The sequence below is a fragment of the Xenopus tropicalis genome, chromosome 8, assembly GCF_000004195.4.
Source record: "Xenopus tropicalis strain Nigerian chromosome 8, UCB_Xtro_10.0, whole genome shotgun sequence".
NCBI lineage: Eukaryota > Metazoa > Chordata > Amphibia > Anura > Pipidae > Xenopus > Xenopus tropicalis.
The window spans coordinates 71,069,929-71,083,810 of NC_030684.2; the positions used below are offsets into that span (position 1 = coordinate 71,069,929).

At 40.6% G+C, this 13,882-nt stretch overlaps 1 protein-coding gene across 1 annotated transcript; it reads right to left on the reverse strand.

The window, feature by feature from the left end:
- Positions 1–3,844: 3,844 nt before the first annotated feature.
- LOC116406527 lies at positions 3,845–6,444 on the reverse strand. Its single transcript, XM_031890611.1, has 2 exons — positions 6,378–6,444; positions 3,845–5,983 (listed from the first exon to the last, which is right to left on the reverse strand). Exons 1-2 carry the CDS (start codon positions 6,441–6,443, stop codon positions 5,315–5,317), a joined length of 735 nt encoding a protein of 244 aa, XP_031746471.1. The 5' UTR covers position 6,444; the 3' UTR covers positions 3,845–5,314.
- Positions 6,445–13,882: the final 7,438 nt, after the last annotated feature.

Here is a 13,882-nt window from a genome sequence, read left to right on the forward strand (position 1 = left end):
AGTAGCCCCCTATACACAGTAGCCCCCAATACACAGTGCCCCTATAAACAGTAGCCCCTAATACACAGTACCCCCCAATACACAGTGTCCCCAATACACAGTGTCCCCCATTCATAGTACCTCCCATAGGCGCAGCCTTCGTCTGCGGCTTCGTTATGCCTCTCCTTGTGCAGCGCGACGGGCCCTTTTATAAGGTTGCACCCCATGACGTCACACCCACAGGCGCAACCTTATAAAAGGGCCTGTCGTGCTGCACAAGGAGAGGCATAATGAAGCCGCAGAAGAAGCAAAACATCCGGCTACAGCATGCGCATCCCGCTGTGCCGGATTGTTCCATGAATGTCCCGCAGTGCGGGACATTCATGGAACTATCCGGGACAGCGGGATGCGCCATAAAAAGCGGGACTGTCCCGCGAAAAGCGGGACAGTTGGGAGGTATGATCTATACACTCACATACATAAACCATATATACCAGCGGTTCTCAACCTGGGGGTCGCGACCCTTTGGGGGTCGAATGACCCTTTCACAGGGGTCGCGACAGTCCCGGTTTTTACAGCGCATCCCGCTGTCCCGGATTGTTCAATGAATGTCCCGCATTAAGGAAATGCAGAACATTCATTAAACAATCCAGGCCAGCGGGACGCGCTGGCTGCAGCCTACCGCTCCGGCTCCTTCTTCTTGGGCTCCCGCTCCTTATTCGGCTCCTCGTACGGCGGCGACAGGTCCTTTTATAAGGTTGCGCCTGTGGGTGTGACGTCACACGTACGCACGGGCGCAACCTTATAAAAGGTCCTGTCGCCGCCGTACGAGGAGCCGAATAAGGAGCGGGAGCCCAAGAAGTCTATGGGGGCTGCCATGTATGGGGGAATTTTCTATTGCAGGTACTCTCTATGGGGGCAATTGGGGGGCTCTGTGTATGGGGGGGTACTGTGTATGGGGGGCACTGTATGGGGGGGACACTGTAAGGAGGGCTACTGTGTATGGGGGGGCTCTGTGTATGGGGGGCTCTGTGTATGGGGGGGTACTGTGTATGGGGGGGTACTGTGTATGGGGGGCACTGTATGGGGGGACACTGTAAGGAGGTCTACTGTGTATGGGGGGCTCTGTGTATGGGGGGGTACTGTGTATGGGGGGCACTGTATGGGGGGACACTGTAAGGAGGGCTACTGTGTATGGGGGGGCTCTGTGTATAGGGGGCTCTGTGTATGGGGGGGCACTGTGTATGGAGGGCTACTGTGTATGGGGGGCACTGTGTATGGGGGCATTGTGTATGGAGGGTACTTTCTATGGGGGCTACTGTCTGTGGGGCAATTGAGGGCATGGTCTATGGGGGGGTACTGTTTATGTGGGCAAATGAGGCACTGTGTATAGGGGGCACTGTATGGGGGTGCTGTCTATTGGGCCATCGTGGGTACTATTTTAACTATTTTAAAAATGGGGTGTGGCAATTGGGGCGTGGCCACAAAGTGGGCGTGGTCAAAAATTTGCCACGGCATTAGGAAGGTTGAGAACCACTGATATATACCAACAATACTAACTGTAGATGTTAGTAACACAATAGCCTTGGATACTATGCTTGTTCAAGAACTCATCTAAGCCCCTCTTAAAGGCATTAACAGAATCTGCCATCACAACATCACTAGGAAGGGCATTCCCAAACCTCACTGCCTTCATCGTGAAAAACCACCTACACTGCTTCAAATGAAATTTCTGTTCCTCTAATCTAAAGGGGTGGCTTCTGGTGCGCTGATCGTTTTTATGGGAAAAAAGAACATCCCCTATCTGCCTATAATCCCCTCTAATGTACTCTTAATCATGCCCCCTCACAAGCACCTTTTTCAGAGAAAACTTCCATCCCGTTTACCAGTTTAGTTGCACGTCTCTGCATTCTCTCCAGCTCATTAATATCCTTTTTAAGGACTGGAGCCCAAAACTGCACTGCATACTCAAGGTGAGGCCTTACCAGGTACCTATAAATTGACAAAATTAGGTTTTCATGCCTTGAGTCAATGCCCTTTTTTATACAAGAAAGTACTTTACTTTAGTAGCCACAGAATGACACTGCCTAGAATTAGACAACTTGTTATCTACAAAAAAACCCAGATCCTCTCCATTAAGGATACCCCCAACACACTACCATTTAGTAGATAGCTCGCGTTTATATTATTTCGACCAAAGTGCATAACTTTGCACTTGTCCACATTAACCTCATTTTCCATTTGCTGCCTAGTTTTCCAGTTTTGTCAAATCCCAAAGTGGCAGCATCCTGCATGGAACTTATAGTTTTACACAATATAGTAAAAATACAAACAGTACTTTCTATGCCCACCTCCAGATCATTAATAAAAAAGTTAAAAAGCAAAGAACCAAGGTCTGACCCCTGCGGTACTTCACTAACAACACTGGCCCAATTAGAATATGTTCCATTTACCACCACTCGTTGTAATCTATCCTTCAGCCAGTTCTCTATCCAATTACAAATATTATGTTCTACGGCAATATTCCTCAATTTTATCATTAACTTTTTGTGAGGTACTGTATCAAACGCTTGCTAGCAAAGTCTAAGTAGATGACATCTGGCAAGATCTGTTACGAATAAAACCATGCTGGCACAAGCTTACAGTATTGTGAATTGTAATGTATTCAAGTACCCTATCCCTTATTACCTTTTCCTACTACTGATGTCAGACTAACAGGCCTATAGTTTTTAGGCTGAGAACGGGATCCCTTTTTAAATAACAGCACCACATTAGCAATTCGCCAGTACCTTGGCATCATGCCAGACCTCAATGAGTCCTGAAAAATTAAGTGAAGAGGTTTGGCAATCGCAGCGCTATGGTCGTTTAATACCCTGATCATGGTCCTGGACCTTTGTGTACTTTTACATGTTCAAGTCTCTTTTGAATCTCCTCTTGAGTGACCCATGCGTCAGTAGTTCCATTGCTAGAATTGGGTATATTAAAAGGGAAGCCTTCATTAGCTCATAACAAGGCTACAGACACATAAAAGTAGGACTTCTTCAGCAATTATATGGGGTACTGTTTACGGAAGGAACATTTTGTTTTAAAAAAATACATTCTGTATGCAAAATACCCCAGTACAATTTTGGGCACAGATTGAATATCTCTCAGGGTATAGATTTAATTGTGGCCTCATAAGTTAGTAAAAAATATACAAAAATTATATTTTTAGTAAAAATGAACACAAACCAGTTTGTGCACAAAAAGGATATTATAATATCACATAGAAACATGCATTCTGTCTCTTAACGCATATTTTATGCATTATTTTTTAGGCATATACCCTGATATGTAATAAAAGTTACTAGGTTTGCCCAGTAGTGGTAACCCATAGTAACCAATCATTTTTAAACAGGTGACCAGTAAATTCTACCTGCTGATTGGTTGCTATGGGTTTCTACTCCTGGGCAAACTTGGTGCATTTTATTATATAACCCTGTTAGAAGCCTATGTTACAGAAGTGAAAATTCTAGAATAATTTAAAGCTTAGGTTGTCTTGAAAAAATTATATATCATTTTTGTAGGTAAACTAAAAGATAATGAGTTCTCCTGCAGGACAATTGACAGCTGGGAACGGAGACTTAACGGGGTTGTATGTCTTCTTCAACTGTAAAACACACAAATAATTTTTGCCATTTTCTCTGGTGCGCTTTGGTGCCATGCCAACTATGGAAAAGAGTTTGTGGTATATGAGAGTGTGGCCACAAAAATTGGGTGTGGTCAAACCATTTTCCCCTGCTATGTGTGGCATATCAGCCTATCCCTCTTTCTGTTTTTCAAATACTGGTAAGTATGCCTTATATATTTATACATCATACGCCCCTTAAATGCCTCTTTTCTGGTCTAGAAACAAACATACACACTAGCAAGAGATGAATACAGAGGCATTTATTAAAAATATATTTACAGTTTCAAAATGCCCCCAAAAATATACAGTTCAAATCCACTGTATTTTATTCCTGCTCTTTAGGGGAATAAACCAATTATAAAATAAATTACAATAAATATTGAAAGTATTTTTGAACAGATGGTAAATATCATATATTCATACAAAATATAGAAAACAATGTCTGTCTTTATAGTCAAACAAGAAAAAAGAGTCTTCTTTTGAGCGGATACATCTGGAGAAAATAATTAGGAACACTAGAAATATACATTTTTATTAACTGAACACTGGCTGGACAATTATCTCTTGATTTCTCACATAAAAAGGGTAGGTGACATTGCACAATTTTCCTAAATGAGTAGAAACAATCAACTGTTGTCTAAACATCCTTCTCTCATGGGTCTAGAAAATAAGCATACATCACTTGGATTTGCCCGGCAAATTTTTTTTATGAGATTGCAGATATCAAGCAGAAAGGCAGGGTTCCCTTGACACCCCCCTTTAAAATCATACAAAAAACAACATATTACCCTCCTTGTACCAGCATAAATATTTAACATAGTAGAAAGCATCATAATATGTTTTGTGTAAAAAAACAAAAAAACAAAAAATAAACTGGATGGAGGGTTACACTTCAGTTTGAGACCTGCACAGTTATGCCCTCTCTTCATGTAGAGGCTGTGTTTATCTTAACACCGGGGCAGTGCCTAAAAGTGTGGGAAGAGTCCCCTGTTGCACCACACAGAAGGCAAATGCACTTTTGTAATACGGAGCACACCGTTATACCTTTCTGATTTCTCAAATTGTGGGTATATAGAAGCCAGGTCTCTCCGTTGTGCTTGCAAAAGCTACACATAACTAAAGCTGCAATATAGGTCTTGGTTGTGTGGATCTATGCATCCACTGCTTCCTTCTACAGCTGAAGTGCCATGAGCAGAAATGTGACAAAGGTCTCTGGATGAAAGTGGTTTATGGATGTTATTGCACTTCTCTCCAGCCATCTCCTGGACTACCAAGGGCAGTTTAAAAAGTAATCTTTCCAAGGTTCAAATTCCACAGCACTACTGTGTGCCATTAAATAAAGTACCATTACAAGCAGCCTTGCAGCCTTTACAGTTATAATTACTTTTAATAAAGGTACTAGTGGTCTAAGGTAAATACACAGCCTCCCTCTGTATTTGACAGCACTCAACTCATCCTTTATAAAAGGAGACAATTTAACAGACTTAAAAAGGGGGGCATATAGACTATTGCACTGCATAAGATCGCAAATGGATTTAACCCCTTAAAGAGCAAGTAAAGTCGATTACCATTGCACCACTTAGCAAAACTTAGCTTATAGCCTGTGCATACTAACACTGCCATGTACTAATTTCAGTCCCCTGTAAGGAAACATCAACTTTAAAATCAACCATGTACCTCCGCTTCCTTGTATGGCACTGCTCTCCCAGCCTCCTCCCAAGCATCGCTGTCCTGGACAGTTTCTGAGATGAAGCATGCGCAGTATGCGCTCGGGCACTCAGCATGAAGGCGATCACGTGACCGCACAGTGTCCACAGTGACCGCACGGAAGTTTATTGATAACTGATTTTTGGATAAGGGATCCCATACCTGTATTACAATTATTATACAAACATATACGTACCTCTGATACACAGAATGTTTTGGATTCTTTCTTTTTTTTACATTTATCAGGTGATAGTAATCAGCTACATTCACAGGATCAAGGCACTTCCCATTTAAATCATCATGGTCTGTAATGCAGAAGGCAGTATCAGGAATTTTATTGTGTATCCTGGGCTCCTCAAAACAGCATAGGCTTTCTATCTCTGTTGGCATTGAGGCACATGTTCCGCATTCACACCATGATATATTTCCTATACGACTTGGGTCAGGCTCTTTTTCATCTGCGTCAGTACTTGTTTCTGAACCTGATTCATCTTGCGAGCTGCTGGATTCACTGCTTGTTTCCTGTGTGTGCTCTCTCTTCCTTTTTTGAGTTGGAACAAATCGAAAAGACCATCCAGCATTAATAACCTCAGGTCTGTTTCGCAACTTCATCAACACGTTGTCTGTCTGAAATATACAAACAATAGATAGAAAGCAGTAAGTTTTGGTTCTTTAAAGTGCAGTGGCAATATTGCCCAGATTGATTTTCTAAATAGCAGAACAATCCCGAGAAAAATGCTAATCGCAGGGAAAAACCTATTTCCAATAGGCAGAAAGAGTATAGAATACACAGTCAGGTTAGAGCAGAGCACAGCAGGGCAGGAAGAATATGGTGAGATAGAAGGATTCCAAGCAAGTCTGCGTAAGTAAATTATATGGAGAACTAAAAAAATAACAGTTGTTACTGCAGAATACATATATTGCCACAATGGTAGCATTGCTCCTGCAGTCTGCCTGAAGAGTTGGGGGAACACACTGTGGCCACTTGGACAGCACTAACATAAGGTCTTATTGTTCTTACCACATCTGCTTTACTAGTAGAAGGCATTGGTAGACTTTTCCTTACTACCGTTTCTGAATCAGACATAATGCTGCATAAAATAGAAATAATAAAGTTTGTGATTATTTATATGAAAATGTACATACATTTTTTATTGCATGCATCCATTTTGCTGTACTCATGATCAAAGGAATTACCCTCAAAAAAACCTTTTAATTTTCTGGCAGTAGAGAATATGACATTATAATATTATGCATGCCCTGTGTGGAGAAGTGCACAATATTAAAAACGTGATATTAACCTATGTGAACCATCCTTGTATTGTGACATGTATATGTGTATGTATGTGTATGTGTATATATATATATATATATATACATACATACATACATACACAAACGAAGGTTCATATACTATATAGTCGGTCCCTCAAATCAGTAATTGTCAAACAGACAAAGTTCTTTTAGTTGTTCATAAGTTGCTACTACCACAAAAAAAAAATTCCACTGAAGAGCCAAATGCGTTCTGTGTTGTTTATTAGTTTAGAGATGCACTACATGTTTCGGACCTCTGGGGTCCTTCCTCTGGTGCAGAGGAAGGACCCCAGAGGTCCGAAACATGTAGTGCTATGCATCTCTAAACTAATAAACAACACAGAACGCATTTGGCTCTCCAGTGGAATTTTTTTTTTTACATGGTACCTACTAGTAGACCTGGCGAAACCTACACCATTGTGATTGAGCCTCTTCACTGAGTTTCACATTTTGTTGCACACAAGTTGTATTTTTATTTTTGTCACAGTACTACCACAAAGCTTGGCATGTCAAAAGTTGCCCAGAGCTCACTAAATATGAGCAGTGTCACTGACTGTTCTAACTGTATCAAAAATAGTAAGCTCCTGTGTCCATGGTACAGATCTATGACTACTACTACTAATAGTGATACACTTATCGGACCCCTTATCCAGAAACCCATTATACAGAAAGTTCCTAATCACAACTAAGATTTAATTAATGATTATTGTATCCAAAACAATCCTATTGTATTTAATTACTGATTAAATATTTTTTTAGTAGACTTAGGGCTCTGGCACACGGGGAGATTAGTCACCCGCGATACGGGTGACTAATCTCCCCGAAATACCATCCCACCGGCGAAAATTTAAGCTCTACAGAACAGGGAGCTCCTTCCTACTATGTCTCATACCACATGGCACTTATATATATATATTTATTGTATTTATTTATTATAACACTTGTCCTCCCTGTGTGTAATTTTGTATTCTGTAATATTGTACAGCGCTGCGTCCCCTTGTGGCACTTTATAAATAAAGTTATACATACATACAAATGTAAGTCGCCAGTGGGATGGCACATGCTGCGCAGGCGATTTCAGGAAATCAAGAGCATTATGGATAACGGGTCCCATACCTGTACTTAGACCTTTATTTTGTGCAGGGCAGTTTAGTATATAAAATGGCTTCTCTATTCATAATTATATTTAGGGTTTAGTTCCCCTTTACATACCTACATTAACCACAAGGTTATGTAATTTTAAAGTTCAGAAATAGTGGCTGATACCATAGTTTTACAAAAAAAAAAATCAATTTAAACATGATAAACCTGTAAAAAACTTAAAATAAAAAAACAAAATAAACCTAGGTGTGGGGGTGAAAAAAATAAAACATAAGACATTAATGAAACTTTTAAATATGCTTTATTTCTTTAAGAAAAAAACAATCAATGATAAATTGTAGATAAATACCTATTTATTTAAACAAAGGATTAAATATATATTATTTTATAAAATTTCTCTGTCACTTCTCTGTCACTCCTGTGCTCTGGGGGCAACAAGTTCCTAAAGTCTTCTTCCAGTATCATAAAATGCAGGACTTTCTCAATGATGGCTTTTGTCCTCTTAATGTGGCATATCTCATCACTTCAAAATAATGTACATCTTTTTATATTGAAATTGGAATCATCACTCAAGATTTATAGAGATACACCTTGTCAGAACAGCAACTTGTAAACTATATTCTAACAGCATCTAGGCTGGCTATTACGTCACAATGGAAAAATCCGCACCCTCCCAAATTAAAAGATATATTAATCAAGGTGGAAGATATGAGGGAAATGGAATATATGACCGCTAACATTAGAGGGTCCCAAGAAAACTGGAAAAAGGTTTGGTCCAGATGGGACTACTATAATTACTAACCCACTTGGACGAGGAGATGCCATCCCAAACCAATATACTGAGTCAACCTGAGATACAACTGATACCACATTCTTTTTTTTCCCCCCCAAGGTACTGGGTCTCCTTTAGTTTCCTACTTAAGGTTTTGATACATAATTGTAATTTTCAAGATACATGTATGTACATTTTTTTTTTTCTTCTTAAGTTAGACCAATGATTTATACCTATGCACAGGCTTCATTTGCTAATTTTAGCTTAATCCCAAGCATTAATATGGCGACAAGCTACTACTGCAATAACTCCTGCTTCTAAAAGCTCACGGTCATAAGCAATTGTTTTGCAAATGTTATATCTTGTTATTTCTGTATGCCTGAAATAATCAATAAAAATTTTAAGTTACAAAAAAAAGATTTATAGAGATAGCTAGAAAAACTCAGCCCAAACAATAATAAGAAATAGCTTCTGGAGTTCCCAGACAGGGAAAAAGAATTGCTTACATTGAGCACATACTTTTTTTACAACTTTTTAGTATGCCTTACACATTAACAATAAATCTAACAATATAATAATATAGTAAATAACATATTATTTAGCATTATTTGCTAACATTCTCAGAGCATGTGTTAATTCCAGGGTTCATAGAAAACACAGAACCAGCACATGGCATTGCTCTTCCTTGGGGTTATCCCCTGTGTTTATTGTGTCAAACAGGCAGCCAGTTGTATTGTGTATTCTAGGTGGGTGCTGATCACACTCAAGTCTGAGCACCGGAGCTTAACTATACGGATAAGTTGGGTGTGCCTTTGGGTTTTATAGCAAATGCCTAGGCCTAGTTATTATCATTATTCTTCATTTATATACTAACATACACTTCATGGACAAAAGTATATAGGTTCCTGCCTAACATTTCATTCCAAAACCAAGACTATTAATACACAGCTGACCTTCTCTTTGCTGCTAAAACAGCCCTTAACATGTACTATTTTGTAAGACTTTTCATATTACTTTGCCAGATTTGCTTCCATTCATAGGTAAGAGGGTAGGCACTGACATTGGGCAACCAAGCCTGGCTTGCAGTGTTGCAGTTTATCCTACATTAGTTCCCTTGGGCTAATGCCAGTGTTTGTTTGCATGCCAGTCAAGTTTTTCCATAATAATCTCTGCCAACAAATTGTGCATGGATGACCTTTATTTGTGCACAGGGTTATAATGCTGCTGAAACCAGAAAAGTCTTCCACAAAACTGCCCCTACAAAATAGGAAGCACTGAATATTCAAGAATGTCATTATGTGATGCAGTGGCACCTGTGTCAGGAGGAATAACGCCCCCTGGGGCCAAACGATCGAATTAGCCTGGATTCTCCCGATATCGCCCACCCGTAGGTGGGGGATACCAGGAGAAGATCCGCTCACTTGGCGACATAGCCAAGCGAGCGGATCTTAAGGTGTATGGGGACCTTAACTGAGTGAGTGTTTGTTATATCTTACAACAGCCCCTCTGGCATTTGACAAAACCCACACATTGCCAGTCCGGGCCTGCACCCATAGGCATATGCCTTCTCTGCCTACCCATTTTCCATCCCAAAGGGAGGCCTAACACACATGGGCGTCCGCAGAAAATTTTCCAAGGGGGGGCAAGTAAGCTAGCATCATCCTGCAACAGATAAATATATATATATTTTTTTTTTTTTGCAGGATGATACTAGGGGAGGCTAAATATGGCCCACTTAGTGGATTCACTGCTGACGTAAAAAGTTAACCTCCCAACTACCTCTTGCCGTTCCCACTGACTCCCAGGGATACTGTACAAAAGTGCGGGTGGGGGTGCTTTTTTTTTTTACCCTAAAATGTTTAGTATTAGTAGTAAAAGTATTCATACGCGCACTTCTGTTAGGGGATCTGCAAACATTTGTGTTTGGGATCAGTTAGCTTAAAGGGGTAGTTCGCATTCGAATTCACTTTTATTTTTAATGGTTTTTCAGTTATTTAGCTTTTTGTTCAGCAGCTCTCCATTTGGTATTTCAGCAGCTATCTGGTTGCTAGGGTCTTATTTACCCTAGCAACCAGGTAGTGATTTAAACAAGAGATGGGAATATGAATAGTTAAGGGGCCTACTTGGAAAAATAAGTAATACAAAATTATAATAATAATAAAATTGTAGCCTCGCAGAGCAATATTTTTTGGCCCCCATTTGAAATCTGTATAGAGGCAGAAGAGAAAGGCAAATTATTCAAAAAAATTAATTAGGAAGACCAATTGCAAAGTTGCTAGGAATAGGCCATTTTATAACATACTAAAGGTTAACTTAAAAGTGAACCACCTCTTTAGATGTGTTTATGTTAGTTTTATAGCAAGAAAGGCAGTGGGTACTGACTCCCCATTATATACAGTGAGACACAGTCCGTATTTACAAACCCAGCACATTATATGCCATGAGGAGCAGTGGGTACTGATGGCAGATATTCAGGCCCTGGCACTATAACACTGGCACTGATACACAGCATTGGCCCCACTGTAACTAACTATAAATGAACAAAACAATGACAAAAAAAAAAAAAAAAAATAGTAAGTGCAAAAAACAACAACACATATATAAACACACAATGAGCTTTTTCAGAGGGAAAGAGTTAACTTACCCTCCATGTGTTAGGGTAGGGGATAGATTATAAATTAAACAATTTAATGTCAGCTAGTGATTCTTTAGAACTGTATAGTACCTGTGGGATGAAAACTGCAGCAAAAGTTGAGAGTTGGTTCTCGGGTAAAGTTACAGCTGCAGATTCATCTTTTCAGTCTTTATTTCTGTTTCCAGTTTGCAAAATCTCCCGATCCCTGTGTGCATCTGTGCTCTGATTGGTCAATTTTACTGTCTGTCAAGGAAGCTGTGCTCTGATTGGTGAATCCACAAGAAGAAAGATCCAATCGGAGCACAGCAAAAACGGGCTTGAGGGGAAAGTGCAGAAACGGAGTAAGGTTTTTGGTTTTTTTGCTACTTTTCCAGGGGGGGGCAAGTGCCCCCTCTTGCCCCCTTCTGTGGACGCCCATGCTAACACAAGATATCAGAGGGTGGCTTACTGGTTAAAGGAGAAGGAAAGGCTACAAAAGAGTTAATCTCAAGCTGCAGGCTTACCATCCATTGTCTCAAAGGTGCCCTTAAGTCTCCCCATATAGTGATGGTTTACAGGTTCTGAAGCCAAACCGGTGGTGGTGGGGGAAGAGGCAAGGGCAGAGAGTGCCGAGCGGCAACGAGCAGCGGCGGCGGAGCGGGTGGTGTGTGAGACAAGGGGGGGGCGGGGGGTTGTGCAGACGAGCGTGTATGGATTCTCTTCATGAAGCCATACTGATTTCAGCTGAGCACAACACTGGCAGATCAGAGCAGAGAAATATCCAGATACAACACATTTATGAAAGATGTCTCCCCCCTCCCCAAAGCTTGATACACATAAGGACGCAGCTGCTGGGGGGGGCGCAGGGAGGATGTTGGGGGGCGCCTGCGCAGTAGAGACAGTGAGGGAAAGGGAGTGGGCATGCCTTATTAAAGATGGCGGCACAGTTCACTGAAACAAGTATGTAGAATATAGCAGGTGTATCTCTGTAATTCTTTCATTAGGCAAGCCAGGAATATAGCGTTTTTACACAGCAATAGTAGTACTATTTAATAGTGTGCTTTATAGATTTTGACTTTCCTTCTCCTTTAAGTACTTTGTACACAAGCACTTTTTAAAGGTGCAGTAATTCTTTTAAACACCAGGCAACCATTTAGAAAAGCACAGATACAGTGGTGTGAAAAACTATTTGCCTGATTTTTTATTCTTTTGCATGTTTGTCACACAAAATGTTTCTGATCATCAAACACATTTAACTATTAGTCAAAGATAACACAAGTAAACACAAAATGCAGTTTTTAAATTAGGGTTTTTATTATTTAGGGAGAAAAAAAATCCAAACCTACATGGCCCTGTGTGAAAAAGTAATTGCCCCCTGAACCTAATAACTGGTTGGGCCACCCTTAGCAGCAATAACTGCAATCAAGCGTTTGCGATAACTTGCAACGAGTCTTTTACAGCGCTCTGGAGGAATTTTGGCCCACTCATCTTTGCAGAATTGTTGTAATTCAGCTTTATTTGAGGGTTTTCTAGCATGAACCGCCTTTTTAAGGTCATGCCACAACATCTCAATAGGATTCAGGTCAGGACTTTGACTAGGCCACTCCAAAGTCTTCATTTTGTTTTTCTTCAGCCATTCAGAGGTGGATTTGCTGGTGTGTTTTGGGTCATTGTCCTGCTGCAGCACCCAAGATCGCTTCAGCTTGAGTTGACGAACAGATGGCCGGACATTCTCCTTCAGGATTTTTTGGTAGACAGTAGAATTCATGGTTCCATCTATCACAGCAAGCCTTCCAGGTCCTGAAGCAGCAAAACAACCCCAGACCATCACACTACCACCACCATATTTTACTCTTGGTATGATGTTCTTTTTCTGAAATGCTGTGTTACTTTTACGCCAGATGTAACGGGACACGCACCTTCCAAAAAGTTCAACTTTTGTCTCGTCGGTCCACAAGGTATTTTCCCAAAAGTCTTGGCAATCATTGAGATGTTTTTTAGCAAAATTAAGACGAGCCATAATGTTCTTTTTGCTTAAAAGTGGTTTGCGCCTTGGAAATCTGCCATGCAGGCCGTTTTTGCCCAGTCTCTTTCTTATGGTGGAGTCGTGAACACTGACCTTAATTGAGGCAAGTGAGGCCTGCAGTTCTTTTGTGGCCTCTCGGATGAGTTGTCTCTGCGCTCTTGGGGTAATTTTGGTCGGCCGGCCACTCCTGGGAAGGTTCACCACTGTTCCATGTTTTTGCCATTTGTGGATAATGGCTCTCACTGTGGTTCGCTGGAGTCCCAAAGCTTTAGAAATGGCTTTATAACCTTTACCAGACTGATAGATCTCAATTACTTTTGTTCTCATTTGTTCCTCAATTTCTTTGGATCTTGGCATGATGTCTAGCTTTTGAGGTGCTTTTGGTCTACTTCTCTGTGTCAGGTAGCTCCTATTTAAGTGATTTCTTGATTGAAACAGGTGTGGCAGTAATCAGGCCTGGGGGTGACTACAGAAATTGAACTCAGGTGTGATAAACCACAGTTAAGTTATTTTTTATCAAGGGGGGCAATCACTTTTTCACACAGGGCCATGTAGATTTGGAGTTTTTTTTCTCCCTTAATAACGTAAACCTTCATTTAAAAACTGCATTTTGTGTTCAATTATGTTATCTTTGACTTACGGTTTTTGATGAGCAGAAACATTTAAGTGTGACAAACATGCAAAAGAATAAGAAATCAG